General features: G+C 34.1%; 1 protein-coding gene across 13 annotated transcripts in view; it reads left to right on the plus strand.

Moving 5' to 3' along the window:
* The window catches only part of LOC132914583 (cAMP-specific 3',5'-cyclic phosphodiesterase-like), a 395884-nt gene that overhangs the window by 284701 nt on the left and 89967 nt on the right, over positions 1–21216 (plus strand). For 9 of the 13 annotated variants that reach the window (XM_060973800.1, XM_060973801.1, XM_060973796.1 and 6 more), the window contains 3 exons: positions 15147–15329; positions 17394–17426; positions 19039–19059. In XM_060973800.1, coding sequence (XP_060829783.1) covers positions 15147–15329; positions 17394–17426; positions 19039–19059 — 237 coding nt within the window. Of the gene's footprint in view, positions 1–11207; positions 11619–15146; positions 15330–17393; positions 17427–19038; positions 19060–21216 lie in introns of those variants that run through there. The other 4 variants (XM_060973794.1, XM_060973790.1, XM_060973791.1 and 1 more) reach the window with 4 other exon arrangements.

The raw sequence follows: 21216 nt of genomic DNA on the forward strand, positions 1-21216 counted from the left end.
ACAGAGATTAGGACAGAGGAAATGGCAAATAAATATTTTTGTTCCGCGTTTCAATTACGCGTCGGACACAACACGTTGTTGTGTGATGAGCTTACGACGCTAGGAAGATAATAGACACTAGAAACTGTAGCAAAAACCGGTTGAACGTTCTGAAAATTGGAATAAATAATTTTTCTGCTGCTTAGTCATGGCTTCATTTAAAGTTGATAAATATTCGATGGAAATTAAAGTGCTCTCCAACGGAAACGTTGTTTGAAAAATTATTACGTATTCGTTCTTTGTATTATTTTAATTTCATTCTTTTTTATTTTAAAATAATTACGTTTTAGAAACTTTATAAAGATTCCAGGAAACTTAAATTATTCCTACTTTTTAAACTTATAGCTTGAATAACTTAAAACTTATAGCCTTGATAAATTCCCCGCTTATTTTTATTCTTATTACTTTATAACGTCGTCTGCTTCAATGAAACTACAAATATGTTTTAATTAAACGCTACTTAATCAAACGATAAAAATCCATGGACGTGATATTCATCCTGAAAGGAGTAAAAATGGTCGTTAAAAAATTCGACGCCGATTCGATGGAGATCCGACAGTAGAAATTTACAGTCTCTCGTGAAAGCGGTGGTTTCCTCGTTATCAGCAGGCTTGTGTCGATAGATGTCCGTATCTATGCAAACATTCGTCACTGATCGAAGCGTATGAAACCCGGAACGTATCGGTGTCGCGATTATCGATCAGGTTTCTCATGTAATTTCCGATGGTGGCGCGTGTCTGCACAGCAGCCAATTTGTTTCCCACAATTATTTCGTTCCCATCGACAGGAAAATAGTTACAGCTCCGATTCGTTTGATCGAATAATCGACGAGCAAATTTTTGAGGCGTAACTTCGTCGTTGATTTAACTCATTTTATTTAAAATTTCATTTCCGTTCGTCGAAAATGGTACAAATAAAATTTTGGACCAACAGGCAAATTGTTATTCGGCATAGTTTAGACAGTTTCCATTTGTACAACGATCTCTTCGCCTGAAACTATGTCCTTGTTGATTGAACGTTTTCAATTTCATTAATTCGCGGGCAAAAATAAAAATTAAAACATAGTATACGCATCAACAGGTTTATTTTAATTTTCCAAAATTCTACACGAAACAATTTCAATTTTCAATTTCAAATTTCAAGACAGATTTTTAGAAAATTATCGAACAGTCCATCCAGGAAATTTTAATTTCTAATCTATTTACAGAATTCTTCGTAGAGTTGATTTTTCTTAGTTGAAGATCTAAATATATTTTTCCATGTGATACAATGTTTAGTTATTATCGATAATTTATATTGTTGCATCGATGTAGATGATTTCTTGATTGGATCGGACACAGTACCAATTACCTACCGACGGACTTTGTTCCCTGATAATTATTCGAAAATCAACCTGGACAGTGATTAATCGACGTTTGATTAAAGGGCGAAATTAGTTCTCTGAGGATTATTCTCGTGTAATACTCTTAGGAACCTCTTCCACGAATAGAAACAAATAATTAAACGCGATTCTGATTGAAATAAAATTCCATCCACTTCCTCCACCTCTCTGCGTTGGTCTTGGTGTATCTCATTTGAGGTGTTACCGTATAAACTGGGTATTTCATTTAGCGTGGTAACGTTTCTGTCGAGAAAACACTGTGTAAATTGGATTTTATGAGGGATAGATGCAGCACGTTTCGTAAGTGGGAAATATTTTTCGAATGGATTGGAAAGTTTATGGAAAACGTGACGTGGATGTAAATTGGATGTAATATTTTTGTCAAGTTTCTAATGACAATTTATCGTAGGATTTTGTAGAAAAGATTGTGAGCTAAATATCTCAATGGTGTTTAAACGTTAAATATTCGATGGCAATTAAAGTACTCTTTAACGGAAACGTTGATTGAAAAATTATTACGTACTCGTTCTTTGTCTTATTTTAATTTCATTCTTTTTTATTTTAAAATAATCGTGTTTTAGAAACCTATAAAGATTCCATGAAACTTAAATTATTAGAATTTTTAAAAAATTGTACAATTAACAATGTTGAAAACAACGAAAAAGTTCGGGTTTATTTCAGATTATTCGTTTAGAAACGAATTACATAATTCGGTCACATTATTCAGTTTATTTAAAAAATCAATTCTCTACTCGACTTTGCTCTCGATGAGAAGCCAATCTTCTAAATATTTTGATTCGAAAGCGAAACTAAAAATTCCAAAACGGTGCTATAATTGAAGAGTAATCCGATCTTTCGTTTTCCTGGAAATTCGCAAAAAAGAAACAGCGCTAAATTTTTGCTGCGAAATTTATACCTGATATCAACGCTGAACCAGAATCCAATTCTTTATCTGTAATTAACGATATCGATATAGAAAAATAATGCTGGAAACTGGCGTTAAATCTTGCTGCAAAATTTATAACATTAACATCACAGAATATTCTGTAATTTATAATATCTCTCGTTTCTCCATCGCCATTAAAATCACCAGGAAAAATAAACGTAAACTGGAAAAGTAGAACGGAAGGAGCGAAGCTGATCGTTCGCAAAAATTTCGAAAAACCGACCGAGAGAATAAAATGATTTGTACTCACGGACCATTGAAAGACGGTTAAAAGCGCCATGACTTCCTCCAAGTCTCATTTCCCCTTGCTAACAGCTTGAAACGCGAACTTATCGAGAGCAAAGGTGGATGAGTTGCCGCTATGTCGACGCGTAAAACGAGGATTTCCATGGAAATGGAAAAAGTTCCAGGTGGCTTGAACTCTGGCTGTTTAAATTTGGAACGTCTTCATGGGAGGTCGTGGCAGATTAACTGTGAACCGTTGATGGATAAACGGCTATCTCGTTGGGATATGAAGCATGCTGCATTAAAATTAGAAAGTCTGTTTCATTGGCCATCGTGAGTTATAAGATATATGGTTATATGACTTAGTCCTGCACAGTCTATGAATAACTTCTTCAGGCGGCTTCGGTGTATCGCAAGTTTTAATATGTTTCACAGCGCCTAACAATTTTTCTGCGTAGAAATATCTCGCAGAATATGCATTTTTATGGATATTTATTAAAATTGATATTTTTTTTTTATAAACGTATCTTTAGATTCTTTTTATGCGTAGGATTTAACGTCGTTTCAATATTGCGACGTAACAGCTGGTTATTGTCAGCGTCGACAATGCGAGCAGCGAGAGTACTACTACTTAGATTTTCCTAAATAGCGAGACGTCTTTCAGTGTGGAGGAAACGCTTGATATTTGATATTTATCGCAGAGATCTTGGTTCAAAGTTTCTTTGATCTGGTATTTCTTGCGAAAGTAATTGTATTTCTAGCAACGTGGAAAGATGTGTTTGACAATGATTTGACAAACGCAGGTTTCGCAGTTTGCTGGGTTGGATCTTGAGATTGCATATACACGTGCAGTTTTTCTGAGAAACCTGTGACCAATTCTAAGTCTGTTTGATACAACTTGGTCATCGACGATCGATATTCTTCGTAACTAGGTTCTGGTAACTCGTTAAAAATTGTTGATTTCGAGTGCGTACTTTGTCGTAAAGTGCGTTTTGTTTTGCGCGAAGGAAATTTTTCCGCCGCGTGTTTGTAAGCTCTGGTTCATGGAAAACATCTTCCATCGGAAAATTTTCAGTTTCGCGCAAACCTTTGCATATTGTTCATACATATGGAAATGGGAAAATAAGAGAACTTTTTTCCAATTTATTTAACTTTAAATGTAAATGCGAAAAGTTGTTAGTACAAGCTTAATATTGGAAAAGAGAAACGTCTAAAAATAGGAGAGTAATAAACGAATCTGCAAAGTATGTCAATTTTAGCTTTTCAATGCGAAAGTCTTCTACCGATATCGCGAAAAAAGAAACATCGATATTCGATTAAACTCCGATCCAGCTTACCAACCGGGCCGACCACAAAGGCAGTAAAATGTAATAAAATGATTAAAAAATCCCAGAAATACTCCGAGGAGATGGTTTAATGCAGAAAGGACCCACTCATAATCAAAAAGGGACGAAATCGAATTTCCCGAGTATCTTCCCACGAATTATTCTCGCCGTTCCGTTCGCTAACTCTCTATTAAACCAATATATTTCATTTGCAGTATCTTTCAGTCAGTCCACGTTACCAAATCTTATTTTATAATATCGTAGTTACTTGATGATGTTCCCGCGCATTATTTGGTAATAACCGTGGTCCAGGTACTGAACTAGTAGAAAGAAAATTCTTATTTTGAAAGCCAGCGAATGCTTATACAGCTTGGACCACGCAATTGTTTCGGGCTATAACTCCGTTACCAGTGTAGTTGCAGAAAAATGTCAAAGGAGAAGGACGAATGGTCCAAAAAATAATACATTCGTCGGTAGGACGATGTTTCCTTTTTTTTTTTTTTTAGAACTGCAGTGGTGCATGTGCAATCGACGATTGCATTATTTTCAGAAATTGAAATGTACACTTTTTTTCTACAAACAGATGTCTATTGTCACTGTACGTGGAAAATCATCGCGGTGAAATGGTGAAAAAATAATTGGTTACGAAGATATTTAAAAAAAGACGGCCTTGTGGAAGAAACAATCGCGTGGTCCATGCTGTATATTCGTTAGATATTAATGTCAAGCTCAAATCTGAGTTTGATTTATTTCCTGAGAGACGACTTGTTTCTGGGTTAGTCTAGCGAAGGTAATTAGAAGTTGGTAATAATTTCACTTGCAAAGAAACGAGATATTTGTTTCTTTTGAAGCTACAGGAAGCTTATGTTTTTGCTTCAAGTTGATGTTAGGTTCAAGTTTGAAAATTGTAACCTGATCAATTGTAAATTTACTTGAATTTCTTTAATTGAATTTCACTTGCAAAGGAACGAGATATTTGCTTTCTTTTGAAGCTACAGGAAGTTTATGTTTTTGCTTCAAATTGATGTTAGGTTCAAGTTTGAAAATTGTAACCTGATCAATTGTAAATTTACTTGAATTTCTTTAATTGAATTTCACTTGCAAAGGAACGAGATATATGCTGTCTTTTTAAGCTACAGGAAGCTTATGTTTTTGCTTCAAGTTGATGTTAGGTTCCAGTTTGAAAATTGTAACCTGATCAATTGTAAATTTACTTGAATTTCTTTAATTGAATTTCACTTGTAAAGGAACGAGATATTTGCTTTATTTTGAAGCTACAGGAAGCTTATGTTTTTGCTTCAAATTGATGTTAGGTTCAAGTTTGGAAATTGTAACCTGATCAATTGTAAATTTAATTGAATTTCACTTGCAAAGGAACGAGATATTTGCTGTCTTTTGAAGCTACAGGAAGCTCATGTTTTTGTTTCAAATTGATGTTACATTCAAGTTTGAAAATTGTAACCTGATCAATTGTAAATTTAATTGAATTTCACTTGCAAAGGAACGAGATATTTGCTGTCTTTTTAAGCTACAGGAAGCTTATGTTTTTGCTTCAAGTTGATGTTAGGTTCAAGTTTGAAAATTGTAACCTGATTAATTGTAAATTTACTTGAATTTCTTTAATTGAATTTCACTTGCAAAGGAACGAGATATTTGCTGTCTTTTGAAGCTACAGGAAGCTTATGCTTTTGCTTCAAGTTGATGTTAGGTTCAAGTTTGAAAATTGTAACCTGATCAATTGTAAATTTACTTGAATTTCTTAAATTGAATTTCACTTGCAAAGGAACGAGATATATGCTTTCTTTTTAAGCTACAGGAAGCTTATGTTTTTGCTTCAAGTTGGTGTTAGGTTCAAGTTTGAAAATTGTAACCTGATCAATTGTAAATTTAATTGAATTTCACTTGCAAAGAAACGAGATATTTGTTCTTTTTTAAGGTACAGGAAGGTTATGTTTTTGCTTCAAGTTGATGTTAGGTTCAAGTTTGAAAATTGTAACCTGGTCAATTGTAAATTTACTTGAATTTCTTTAATTGAATTTCACTTGCAAAGAAACGAGATATTTGCTGTCTTTTGAAGCTACAGGAAGCTTATGTTTTTGCTTCAAATCGATGTTAGGTTCAAGTTTGAAAATCGTAAATTTAATTGAATTTCTCAATTTTAACCAAAGGATAAACGTTTGGTATAAACGAAATACATCAAAGATCGCATAAATTTGTCAAAAAGTAGCTCCTCTACGCTTTGAAAATTCTTTTGTGAAGAAGGAATATTCCCTCGGGAAGAGGCTTGTCCCTCGATGAAAACCGGCAGTATGATATTTACGCGCGGCAGCGCCTTGAAACCCACGGCGGGCTCTTTTTTATAGTCCGCGGGAGTTACCGAAACCGTGACATGAAAGATGCATATACGTTTCGCAGTCTCCCTTTACCTCTTTTTTCTTTCGCCATTTGTAACAGTCTTTCTACGAATTTTACGTTGCGTGAAATATTTCACACAGTATGCGAGCGAGCGTCGCTTGGGAATTACAAGAAGAGAACGCTTCACGCGTATCTATTTCCTCTTTCCACGTTTCCCATTTCTCTGATCGAATTTCCCGCGCAAACAGCGCGCGTTGATACCGACGTATGGACTGTGCACGTTTGTGCAAACTCGATATCCAGAGCTTTGGGAAAAATTGATAATTAATAACTTGTAATTGAAATTGATAGGTCAGCTGAAAGCTGATACGAAGATTACGACGAGGGGAGAAATATATTTTAGGGGAAACTCAGCCTCGAAATTTAATACTGAAAACAAATTTGATATTATGAAAGTCGATGATAACTGGTAACCAAGATCGGCAGCTGTATCGTTCAAAAATTACATAGTACGATGATTTCTTAGGAAAAAAGTATATTTTCGTATTGCATTGCACAATTGGCACAAATTAGGAGAAATTGAATTTTCAATAGTCGCAGTTGTATATTTAAACAGATATTGGTTTCATAAAGAACACTTGTATGCTTTTAGTACCTGTGAAAACAGGCAACATTTGGTAGTCTCGATGATAAATTCCTCTGTTTTAAAACATACAGTGGCGACCAATTTTCGAAAATTGATTTATTCGAGAAAAACGATTAAAAGTCCTCAGAATTTATTCTGCTGTTATATTCATTAGAATGTTATGTTTTTGCTTCAAATTGATGTTAGGTTCAAGTTTGAAAATTGTAACCTGATCAATTGTAAATTTACTTGAATTTCTCTAATTGAATTTCACTTGCAAAGGAACGAGATATTTTTTTTTAAGCTACAGGAAGCTTATGCTTTTGCTTCAAATTGATGTTAGGTTCAAGTTTGAAAATTGTAACCTGATCAATTGTAAATTTACTTGAATTTCTCTAATTGAATTTCACTTGCAAAGGAACGAGATACTTTTTTTTAAGCTACAGGAAGCTTATGCTTTTGCTTCAAATTGATGTTAGATTCAAGTTTGAAAATTGTAACCTGATCAATTTTAAATTTACTTGAATTTCTTTAATTGAATTTCACTTGCAAAGGAACGAGATATTTGCTTTCTTTTTAAGCTACAGGAAGCTTATGTTTTTGCTTCAAGTTGATGTTAGGTTCAAGTTCGAAAATTGTAACCTGATCAATTGTAAATTTACTTGAATTTCTCTAATTGAATTTCACTTGCAAAGGAACGAGATATTTGCTTTCTTTTTAAGCTACAGGAAGCTTATGCTTTTGCTTCAAATTGATGTTAGATTCAAGTTTGAAAATTGTAACCTGATCAATTTTAAATTTACTTGAATTTCTTTAATTGAATTTCACTTGCAAAGGAACGAGATATTTTTTTTTAAGCTACAGGAAGCTTATGCTTTTGCTTCAAATTGATGTTAGATTCAAGTTTGAAAATTGTAACCTGATTAATTGTAAATTTACTTGAATTTCTCTAATTGAATTTCACTTGCAAAGGAACGAGATATTTTTTTTAAGCTACAGGAAGCTTATGCTTTTGCTTCAAATTGATGTTAGGTTCAAGTTTGAAAATTGTAACCTGATCAATTTTAAATTTACTTGAATTTCTTTAATTGAATTTCACTTGCAAAGGAACGAGATATTTTTTTTTAAGCTACAGGAAGCTTATGCTTTTGCTTCAAATTGATGTTAGATTCAAGTTTGAAAATTGTAACCTGATCAATTGTAAATTTACTTGAATTTCTCTAATTGAATTTCACTTGCAAAGGAACGAGATATTTTTTTTTAAGCTACAGGAAGCTTATGCTTTTGCTTCAAATCGATGTTAGGTTCAAGTTTGAAAATTGTAACCTGATCAATTTTAAATTTACTTGAATTTCTTTAATTGAATTTCACTTGCAAAGGAACGAGATATTTTTTTTTAAGCTACAGGAAGCTTATGCTTTTGCTTCAAATCGATGTTAGGTTCAAGTTTGAAACTTGTAACCTGATCAATTGTAAATTTACTTGAATTTCTCTAGCATAGTTGTACTCGTTGTAGCAGTATAGTTGTACTCGTACGGAAATATGAATTTTAAAGCTCCTTCTGTCCGTCACTGTACTTTTCCTTGTTTTTCGCGTCATTATCAAAATATATAAATCAACGAGTGACACATTTAAAGCTACAATTATTGGTGACATCATTCCTCCGACGTTGTTTTCTTCTACTTTACGATACCGCGCGTTATCAGACTCGTTAATTAAATATCCGAACAATTGTTTTCGCGAATACTTCCATATTGAAATTACGTCTCGGCGTTTTCTGTCGGAATCTACCATTTTGCTTACGTAAAAGAGAGGAAGAATTTTGAAGTTTTTGTAAAATTTGATAAACGATACATCCTCTCGGGTGAAGAAACAAGAGACTGTAGGGTTTTTCCTGTTCTTCCTCGTCTAACAACTTGTTGTTCCCTTTATTTTTGCCAGGCACGCGATTTGAATTTAAAATTGGTAAAGTATCTCTCCCTTGCCTGGTGTTTTGGATTATTCTACCTTCTTCCACGGAATTTATCAACTTCCCGTTTTTCAGTGAGATTCCTTTGTCGAGGAGTAAATTTTGATAAGCTTGATATATGCCTATAGTCTCCTTATGAAAGAGATTTTAATTCCTGATACGAGCAAAATAAATTCTATGCGGTATTATTACTTTACCGTGAGACTCTACGGCCAAAATACATTTTTCTATTCAAAGTATTTCATAGCGTTCGGAAATACAGAATGCATCATAGGTACATAAGACGCGTATTTTAAAAGAAATATATCTACGATAATACCTGTTTGATTTATTTTAGATTCGAAAGAATTCGTTAAGTTTGAAGGTAAAATAGAAGATATAATAGTTTTGCTTTACGTAAATGTTCACTTAAAAATAAATACTAAATATTTACTTAAAACCTTAGAAGCCCTTTTGATTGTCAAAAGATGAAAATGTAAAAATTTGTGCAGCACAACAGTGTCCATAACATTAAAAAAAAAATAAAGAAAAGACGAATTGATAGAATACCGTTAAATTGGTAGAATGAAAAGCAAAAAGAGATTTTAATTCGTGATACGAGCAAAATAAATTTTATGCGGTATTATTACTTTACCGTGAGACTCTACGGCCAAAATACATTTTTCTATTCAAAATATTTCATAGCGTTCGGAAATACAGAATGCATCATAGGTACATAAGACGCGTATTTTAAAAGAAATATATCTATGATAATACCTGTTTGATTTATTTTCGATTCGAGAGAATTCATTAAGTTTGAAGGTAAAATAGAAGATATAATAGTTTTGCTTTACGTAAACGTTCACTTAAAAATAAATACTAAATATTTACTTAAAACCTTAGAAGCCTTTTTAATTGTCAAAAGATGAAAATGTAGAAATTTGTGCAGCACAACAGTGTCCATAACATTAAAAAAAAAAAAAATAAAGAAAAAACGAATCGATAGAATACCGTTAAATTGGTAGAATAAAAAGCATCGATATCGTAAATATACGAATGTCGTAGTTAGAAAAGTTAGTATCGAAGTTCTACTGGAATAAAAAATTGGAAAAACAAGTCCATAGAATGAAATTGATTTGTCTATTTTTCTATCCACCCCTATTCTCTCATGCAAACGTAGGAAGTCATTAAACGAGCAAACAGTCGTATGAAAAAAAATTCCGTTCCAAGTGTTCCCTATAGAGCGCTAGGCGATATAAAATCGTTCATGGACAAACGTATAGGCGTCGTAATATCTTTTTACGACTGTTCGATAAATCGAAATCGACGTCTAGCGAATTTTCGTCGCACGGTTATATCACAGGGGACGAAGCAATTTCGTGTTGAACGTGTACCGTTCGATTAGCTTCGTTTCCTGTTTCCGTCTCGTTCGCGACTTCCGTCAGACTCGGCCGTCTTTTTCGCCGAGGCCAATTAAAGTAAATCGTGAATTTTTTAAGTGGCCGCGCTACTTTTCCCAATTAGTTCTGATTAGAGCAAACGAATATTCGTTTAGCGAAGCGTTGTGTCCTTGGATATCGACGTGTTTCTTTTTTTTTTTTTTTTTGTAAAATTGAAGAATTGTCGATTTTTTCTTAGGAAATTTTTTAGGAAAAGAAAGTGGAATAATAAATGATGTTTTGGATGAATTTTTGGGCGATTATTAGCCGAAACTTTATCGAATAAATGACGAGAACTTCGTCTATTCAATATCTCTTGTTTTTCTTGGAAAACTGGAAGAATGTCGATTTCTAATTCTAGGAAATTGCTTCCTTTTGGAAGAATACACGTTTGGGACGATAACATCCCGAGGAAACTTGATCAACTCGAATATTACTGTCACAGAATGGCCGATGAAAGTTTTATTTACTGCTGTATGATTCTATTTTTCGGGGAATTGGTCGGGGGAAATGGATTATGTGGAATATTTTCTTGCGACGCAGTAACATTTTTTTAACGCAAGTAGAAGTTTGATAAGAAGTTAAAACACGAAAGGTATTTGTATAATGGCAAAAACGTTTGAACGTTGCTCGATAGAACGTTTTCTTGCTTTCTGTTCTTCGAAACAAGAAGAAAATTGTAAATATCCTTCGAATTCCTTCGTAGTTTCAATTAGACGCACGAAGAATCCACACGAATAGACAAAAGCAGTCAGTCCACGAAGCTTCCATAAGAAAATGATAAACTTGCCACTTGTTTTTCGCTAACTAAGAAACAGAATTCATTAACAAGAGTCTCGAAACCTTCTCGGAAAGCCACTTCGAAAGGGCGAAGCAAACCTAGAAGCTCGTCATAAAGGGCTCGATAAAACTCGGCGAAACTTTTCAAATTAACTTCAGCGAATGAAACTCTTCCTTCGATTCTTCGAGGTCGGGCAAAATTCCTGGACAAGAACAACAGCTGTAAAACGGAAGGAAAACATTGCTGTGTACACATGGAAAGTCAGAAAAATGTAACAAGTGAGAAAAGTGTTTAAAACTGTCGAGCATAGAGTGATGATTTAAGCGAGAGAAATTATATCGTTTATGGAAAAAGGATCTTTCGTTCGATTGTAAACACAAGATGAATGATTATCCCATTTTCGTGCCATGCGACGTGTCCTTGAAATTGGCGCGCCGAGATTCTGGCACGATGAGAGTGACGCTTCCGCTTACTTCGTTCAGAAGACACAGCGGTTGCGTGTCCACGTTATCCAGGACGAAACCTCATCCAAAATTGGTCTACGTCGCTGTTCCGTAAGTTTCGAAACGACTTAACGTATTATTTATGAAGAAAAATTTGTCTTCTTCGAGGAAATAATCGCCATTGCGTTATTCATTAAACTATTGTATTTATGGTATTGCATATGGTGTTTAATATTTCAAATGTTTCTTATCTTCGATTTCCGTCTTCCCGCGGAGGAGAAGAATATTTAGAAAAAGAATATAATTTAGAAAGAAACATCGGCCAGATATTTTGGCATTACATCGACAGCAAAACAAAAGAAACAATTTTTGAAAATGCTGTCATGGACAGTGAGTAGCAGAGACAGTGACGAAAATGAAATTTTAGAAGCGATATGCAAAAAAAAAAAAGGGAGGGAGGGGGAAATTGGCTAGGTATTTTGGCATCGTTATTCGTAATTAAAATAATATAATGGAAGCTGATGCACGAAACGCGTGTATCGGTGAACAAACGTGAAATTCATTTGTAGCGAAAGTTCGGTTAAAGATCTGATCCTTTGGCCTTTGCCGGCGAAAGAATCCATTAGGAAATGAGCTGGAAATAACGAGCAGACCAATGATCCCTTTTAATTAGTCGTAAAGCGATCTAAGAGCAAGGTAGAGAATTGAAACTATACGAGCAATTAACCTAATCGAGAACGATTCGTGATCGAAGGAGATTCATATCGTAATTTCACCCAACGATCGTTACATTTAACTATAGACCACGACAAATTACTTCTGGTCCTCTGTACACATATTTATCCGTATATCGAACTAAATCTGAAACAATTAAGTCGCTGTTCGCGTGCAAACATTAATTTGATTGATTAATTTATCCACGAATATATTATTTATCGAGTAGATACATTTCGTCTGGTTTCAACGATCAACGAAACCGCAAAAGATAGAGAATTACTCGCGTTAATTAAAATCACGACGAATAACGAAATAAAATGAAAGAAGAAGAAAATAGTGCTTCGCATTGATATATTATATATATGTAGTCACTCGAGTTTGAGCTTTGCGTCACAATGCACTTGCCACGCCAATCGATAGCGTTGCTTTTAACCATTACTCAATGTGTTTTACATAACGTGTTACGGGTGCGGCAGCCGCGAAACGGAAGTGGCTTTTAATCACTTTTTTATTGGCGGCCCTGCTCGAAAAACCAATATTAGCTGTTGAGGCTTGGCCGTGCCGTAGATAAACGCCAAGATTGTCCCGATAGCTCGATCATGAGTTTGCCCAGGCAAGCATTCCTTGCAACAGGTCTTCTTTCAGCTGGTTCATGTCTAGAAACGATCTCTTTGAAGATTTCTTTTTATAGAATTTTTGCGTCTATAGGATTTGCTACGAAATAACGAAATGTTCGGAGAAATTTTTAATAATTATTATTGGGGCATGCGATTCAAATTTCCACACTTTTATGACGAATTATAACGCAGCATTTATCACTTTGCAGGTTCTGATCTTTTTATTAGTTTATTCAAAGTGTTGTTAGCGATGACTTGGTTAATGTTGTCTGTAAGACGGCTGAAACGTAGTATAAGGCAGTCAAGTGTGTATTTAGATTGAAATACGAGAGTTAAACGTTGAAAGATTGGAGAGCAAGTAGAGTCTGGCGTTAAGTAGAATTGTCCGGTCGTGGCCAGACACGTACTTGCTATCTCATATGAATTTGTAAATTGCACAGACGAGTTTTAAAATTCTCTTCGCTGGTTTTTTAAGATCCATAACGATACCATGGATTGTCTAACGTTAATAAATATTCAACTTAACTTCGATTGTTAAATATTACATAGAATTAATATTAATAATCATGAAGCCTTGGAAATTGCTTCCTTTCTTCTTAATTCTGTGTGCAATGCTACGTTAACTGACAAATTCCATTTCTTTTTATTTAATTCGTCGGAGAAATTTTAAAAAATCGTAGAAATTCTCTTACAGTGTTTCGAAGGGATTTAAATAAAATTATTAACGCTTCGCTCAACTAATAAGCTATTTTTCGCTTAAAAATTGAAACATCGTTACAAGTTCCCCGTTTAAATAAATCAAATTACAATTACACGAAAAGTTCACAAACTTAATTAACTGTTATTTAATCAAAATTATAGCAACTTGACCGTTAGAAAGAATTCGGAGTGAGACGAAATGAAACAAAGGACGCTTATTGGCGTTCTCTTTCTCTGGCCACTATTTAGCGATTGAATAGCAAGGCCGTGGAATTAATCGTAGCTTACATAATGACACGTAATGACGATTATCGAGAGCAGGAAGACGAGACGCGGTTTCTGGTCAACACCGACCATCATGAGAACGAAAAAATGTTAATCAAGCCATTTAGTTAATTAGGCCCGTCTAACGAGCAAATTGATAACGATCACACCGATTACTATGACGGATAATTATTTCATGACACGTTCAGGCGCAGTTTGTCTGAGAAGATCGGAGTTAAATTCATCTCCACGAATTTTCATTTCATTACGTGTAATTTCTGTAAAATATTCATTAAAATTGCCATCTACGTGTTTTGAATTGTTAATCGGCAACTCTCTGTATAATTTTTTTCTTCGTCTAGTTTCGCTGCCGAGAATTTTAAGAGACGCTTCTATACTCTGATAATAGACGCGAAACGAACGAATTTTCGTCGTGCGAAGTTCCTGAGAAATTGAAATTAATTTCGCAACGCGCTTTTAGGTGAAACGTTCAACCTTCTCGATATACGCGTTTAGAATTATGCCACTAATTGCACTGTTATTATCTTTCAACCAACTTGTACTTTCCAATCTCATCGACCAATTTTCGTAAATTTGGTTTCTTACAAACAAAGTGGACGTATAAGACAGTGTATTCTTTGCGATAGATGAACGACAGGACGTGAAAAATGTGTATCCATCTAACGTGTAACTGAACCACGTACATTTGTCGAACGTAGCCCGAAGAAAATTAAATTCGATGCCTGTTGGAGGTGCAAGGAGACACCGTCGTTGTTATAACGAAGATATTCGACCAGTATACTTTAAAAGCTATTTATATCGACGATATGCGACGACGAAGATGTGTCGTTCTTAGAAGCTTCGTAACTTGCTGAAAATTATAATAGAAGTTGTTGTGAAGCTTGTGCCTGAAGACAAAGTGTATACAGTCTGACTTGAACGCTATATGTTAATTATTTTCTATGTTGGGTAAAATAATTGATGAACCTTTTGTAATAGGATATTCTCATTTAAAATGGCGTGTTTTCATCGCATTTATTTTGATTTAGATAGTTTCTGGTTACAAATAAGATGCTGCCGTTTAATTTTGATTAAATGTCCCAGACGATTCTACTTTATTAATTGAAAATATTTCAGAACAAATATACAGTTGTATTAAAAATTTATTCATCTGCTGAAGCTTCAAATTTTTAATCCTATGTCATATGCCTAAAATTTTCGTGAAATAAACGAGAAAAGTATGTTTAAGAATTTTTAAAAATTATCTCTTAAAATTTACATGAAAGGAAAAGGAAAAACAAAGGAAAATATGCTTAAGGATCGTTTTCTTTTCTGTTAACAGTTTCGACGTGGGAAATGGAAGCTCAAAGGCAGACAGCAGCGCTACGGGCGACAACGCATCGCAGAATCCAAGTTTGGTGCTGCAACAGCCACAACGACGAGAAAGCTTCCTGTATCGCAGCGACAGCGACTTCGACATGTCACCAAAGTCGATGTCTCGGAACAGTTCGATCGCAAGTGAAAGGTGAGCCTACGAAACTATGCTTCCGCTTTAGGTCCTTATCTCGACTCGAGGAAAATATTTTTTATTTTTTTAATCTTTTTCTCTGTGTCGGGATAACGGAGATCTAACCTTGTAAATAATGAATTGGGAATGTCGGATTGTTGATACGGTGTTCGATTTGTGATCGTGATTGTTCAGCTTCGATCAGATAAATTTTCGATCTAATAGAAACTGCAGACCTCGTTATGTAAATTGTATCGCAGTAGAAATGGTCGGTTATGGTCAGACACTGGATACTTTGCATTTCGATTGAACGAAATAAAACAGAATTTTTGTATTTTGAGCGACAAATGAGTTCGTTGTATAATCACAATTTTCAGAGCTTTGGAAACTCGAGTAAATTATTTGTAAATTGTTTAATTTGGTGTAGAAGGTATTTGGTTTCGTGAGTTTGCATTTAAATATCTTGAAAAAAATATTAATAATAGCTGGAATTAAATAACGGAGCACCAAAAACTTCTAAACTCATTTGGTACTTCATTTGATAGAGAAATAATGTTTTGTCCAGAATTAATTATGTATTTACACTGATTGACGTATTGAAGTAATCTGGCGATTGGCGCGCGGTCGCGCGAAATTCCTAATTACTGGTTATTCAACGGCAAACTATAGCTGGTAATGAAACGAACTTGGTATAATTTACGCCCACGTGAATTACGAATTCCTCTTGACACGATGCCGTTAATGAAGTCATTTGTAAACACGACCGTGATAATTGGCCTGTTGTAACGTAATGCGCCGTCTGTTCATGAATAATTGAACGGAATTAGAAATCGAACGTTGGATTTGCGTGTATCCACTATTATTTTATCGATTGGTTAAACTATGTAACTCTATTAATCGTTAGAATCAAACACTATCCTGGGATTAATTGTACGAAGTAACTTTGTATAACTTGAATCTGCATTATCGGCTATTCAAACTTTATTGTACCGACTGTAAATGTAACTTTAATCTTGCCGGTAATGTAGATTGTGACGATAATCGTAGTTTCAGATGCAATAGACTGGATTTATCGACAATGATAAAGTAGGAATCGTGTTGTTTTCATGGTTATGCCATGTCGAGAGCGTCGTGAGCATTTTAACGAATCGACGACTGGTTTGTCGGTATTGTAAAGTATCTTACGAGCGGTATATCGAGAGAAAGGATAAGACAAATACATCATATAGTTAGTCGATGTTTTGAATATCTGACCATGATCACGTTAATTCTACTGCCTCCAAGATAAAAATTTTTATATCCAACCACGCATGTGTGAAACGTGTCTTGCATTCGAAAAGAGTTCACTTAACAGAACTATTACTATAATCATGAATAAAATTCTACGTAGAAATCTTTATTCTTCCGCAATTCTGATTTTTGAAGATAAATAACCGAATGATGCATCCTACCACAGCGTATTCGTGCCAATATTGTTTAATAATTGTGCAAGAACAGTCTGCGATCTCTCTTCTTCTTATGTGTAGCTTGATAAAATATCGTAGCTTTCTATGGTGTTGATGCTTAACATATGTTTCTATCTTCTATTTTTTATTATATCACTTGTTTGTAGTCTTTGTATATAAAATTGCAGCAAGGTTGTGAAAATTTATTGCAAATATACTCCCTGCTCTGTCAAACAAAAATGATGATCCTGAGAAACTATACTGCGTGGAAAAATCGATAGAAAACGTAATACCTGTAAATTGGAAAAATTTTTATATACAAATTTTTAAATTACAATTCATTCAAAAAAAAAAAAAAAAAATAAATAATCTTATAAAAATTTGGAAAGATACTCGTACAGAAATTTTCAAGTTGGTAGTTTTTCGTCTTCCAAAGATTATTTTCCACGATATAATCGATCGTAAAAATAATAAAAATTCTTTCAGAGATATTTTATCTTCTTATTCCGAGTATTCACGCCTTGTTGCACGCAACGGAAAAGAATCTATTTCTTTTTCTTTTTTTTTTTTTTTAAATCGCAATGAACGGGTGCGGGGTGTGATAATGCGAATCATATTTGTGATCCTTGGGTTGCAGATACAAAGAAGCAGAAGTTGTTATGGAGCGACCGTATGTACACGATCCTATTATATATTATATATCAGTTTCTCTCGTTTCACTTCACATATACATCTAGCCACAGAAACACACTTACAAAACTAATCGACACCCCTCGCCACGATAATTACGATCGCTATTAAATCGATTCGATTCGATTCGCTGCCTCTTTAATCGCTTCCTTTTTCTCTTTCTCTGTCACACACATTTAGCGAACGAAACAGGGGTTGGCTAAAGTGCATGGAACCGTTCGCTATCGGAAAGAAAAGAGAAAAAGGAAAAGAGAAAAACAGAAATTCTGCCATATACATATATAATTTTGGAGCTGAGTAGTTCAGTTACCTGTTGAGTTACTTTGTGGCGCGCTTTCAGTCCATTTTTCTTTGCCATCATTTTTGCTTTCGTTTCAATAATTTGGTAGATTAGAATCGCGATCTGTTGTGCAGGAAATAATCACTTCGTTCGATAAATAATTCTCGCCACTGTTATCTTAACTATTTTTTTTTTTTTTTAATTTCAACCGTGTCAGATATTTTTTTAAGAAATATTTCAGTTGTATCCTTTTTCAATTTTGTACTCTGTAATTGAGGAGCGAAGGTAAATTACAAAGCCCAGGAGGAAAAACGTCATGTTGTTAACATAATCGTTAACCTAATGTTTTTTTTTTTCGAATATTTTGCAAACTATACGACGTAGGAAAAGATAGTTGGAATAAAAGTTGTCTATTTTTTAATAACAAATTTAACTGCGCAAACTGTTTCTCGAAATATTCTCTCTTTTTTTTCTCAAATAAGAAAATTTCCAGGATAATCTTCAGTTTTATTATGATACACGAAGATTTGCAACTTAACTGCTCTTCGATTTGAATTTTTCAAGATTCGTATCTAAATTTTTAACATTCCTCTAAATGGTTCCTTTCTGCATAACACGATCCAGTTACCATTATTTTCCGTCGTAACAGTTTCTTGAAAAACATTAATTATAGTTTGTTAAAAGTAGCAACACGCAATTAGCAATCGTTTGAAGTAACAGCGATCGATTTCAGATTTCTTATTGGACGTTTGGATCTCTGTTCTCTTTTGTTTCGTTTTCCCGTTTCCGAGAAAGATTAAACCCCGGGGAGTTGCGTTGTAAATGGATTTCTCGCGAAGGCACATGGCAGAATTGCGCTGATAAAATCGATGCTTAACGAACACGCGCGGATACACGAGACGATACACGTGCATTGTTCCACATTTTCCCTCCTATTTTGTATCACGATAAACAAATAGCAGAAAGGAATAAAGGGAAAAATTACACCCACACAGCCAAACGAATTCCCCGATGAACGAGTTTGAAAATAATTGGCGTGCATCGATTCTACACATACTTTAATCTTCCTCCTTTGTAACTTTTTGTTTCATTGTTCGTCGTTGTTAAAAAGGCTCTATTTAAAAAAAAAAAAAAAAAAAAAAAAAAAAAGAGGGAATAATTTGGTAGTGGAATTTTTGGAAAAGTAACAAGTAGAGACAAACGTAGGGATGAAAGTGGAATTGTTTAGGCTGCGTTTATTAACGTAACTAATTAACGGCATGCGACGATTATAGTAGAAGGTTCTCGAATAAAAACGAATTGTCATTTTCAGGGTTTCAACAGATCCCAGTAGGTAAGTCGCATTATTACGTAATTTCAGTATGCAGTATGCTGCAACCAATGGTTTGTTGGTGCAAACTGTACACCTGAAAATGGACGACGCGTGACTTTTTTCTTTCTTCAAGGCACGTGCATTGTTTCAGTATATCAGGACATCCCATGAGTAATGCGATCTTTGGTCTTTCGACTGTACTACATGCAAATAAATAATTATCTCTCGACGATTAACAGGTTGTGGGTTTTCCTGTTTTTTTTTTTTTTTATTTATAATTCACTATCTTTTTCCAGCAACTTTGAACTGGAAGAATACAGAAGAAATTTTAGAAGAAAAATAACACGTATATCTTTTCAAACATAATTGTTTCATAGATTATTTGTCCATGAGAAGACGTATATTTTTGAAACATAACCGTGTCAAGGAATATTTTTCTATCGGATTTTTTAGACGTTTATCGTTATAAATAAATAAACAAAGGGTTGGCGATTGTTTGTTTTATAAACATTATAATCATACTACTTTGGCATTTAAGAAAATAATCGAGGTACAAGCTGACTGTAATATATTCTTTATAGGTCACTTTCTTATCCGAGCTTCCAAGTTTCCGTTTTATTGGAACCCTATAATCTTCTTTGTCTATCTCTTAGTAGACTGAAAGACAACTTCGATAGCTATCATAATACACTTTTTTCCAAGGATACACTTTCAGACAAAAGGACACGGAGGCGAAGTGTAGGAGGATGAGGTTAAAAAAAGGAATTTACCGGAGCTTAAAGGATCGTCGTTGAAGTTGGGCGGCGGATGCTGGGGAGGGGGTGGAAACTATTATCGAACTTTGAAAGAATTTCCTATCTAAATTCTAGAAAATTTGTCTTCTTAATCTTCCACAAAGTAGTTAACGTCGTTCCTTCGTTTTTTTAAATAATAAAATCATCGTTCCTTAATTAACGAGATTGTCGTTTCTTAAACAACGAAATCGTCGCTTTGCTTAATAAAATTATCCTTTGTTTCGATAATTCAGTAATATTAATTTTGCCATTTACTTACAAAGAATTATGCGATTAAAGTTTGGTATTGAAAAAATGCAAACTTCGAAAATTGTTAGCCTGTTGAAAAAAGGAAGGAAAAATGTAATTAATTGTACTCGACAATTAGGAACGTTTATTAGAGTAAATGAGGAAAAATAGAGGAGGAGGAAGGTCTGTCTACCGAGGAATCAAACGTGTATATGAAAAATAAATTCGGAACGTTGTTTAAAAGCTGGAGAGAGACGAAACACCGATAAAATTCGATATTAATCGAGACAGTATCACGGATACCCAGGGCCGTAAATATTTTCACGGTGCATCGAGTGCAATAGCGAGTGTATCGCGAGTAAATATTTTTATCTCGACGAGAGCAAACAGCGTGCCGAGTGTTCGCTTCGCTCCATCTGTCGTAGCCGGATTATCGCCACTCCCGTGTCCAGTTTCGCGGAAGAATTTGCATGGCTCGTGCATTTTTTAATTTTTCGGCAGCTAGCTTCCCGCGTTTTATGGCTCCAGTTTTTAAACATTGTTTTTTTCCTCTCGAACCATTTCGATCGCGTTACATCGTTACACATCAGCTGTCGTAATTTAGTCACGTTGTTTGTTAGGGCTCGGTCGTGTCAGTTTCTTTCAATTTACAGGCGTCATATGTTGGCTTGGCAACTAAGTGATTGCGGATTTTCTCATTAGGCGCATTGACAAAATCCGCAATCACTTAGTTGCCAAGTCAATATACGACGCGTCTGAATGGGTAAGAAACTGATATATTTATATATCTCAAGGTTTTGAAATAATTATATTCTGTATAAATTATTATATTTAAATATTTAATTATATGTTAATCAGTTTTCTTCAACTTATGCCTTAAATGTATATATATTAGTAATTGATAATTATATATAAATATATATATAGTAAAATCAATTTTTCCAATTTCTTTACAAAAATTTATCAAATTCTTTTGAATTTCAAATTTTATAAATTTATTATCTAATATCAATGTAATATTTGAAACTATTCAAATTAATTATTTATAAATTAAACAGTAACTTCTATTTCTTTAAGAAAAAGTTTAAATCTATTATAAAATAAATTTAAAATATTAACTTTACAAATAATTTAATTGTAATAATACAACAATTTT

Source organism: Bombus pascuorum, chromosome 15, assembly GCF_905332965.1.
Source record: "Bombus pascuorum chromosome 15, iyBomPasc1.1, whole genome shotgun sequence".
Classification (NCBI taxonomy): domain Eukaryota; kingdom Metazoa; phylum Arthropoda; class Insecta; order Hymenoptera; family Apidae; genus Bombus; species Bombus pascuorum.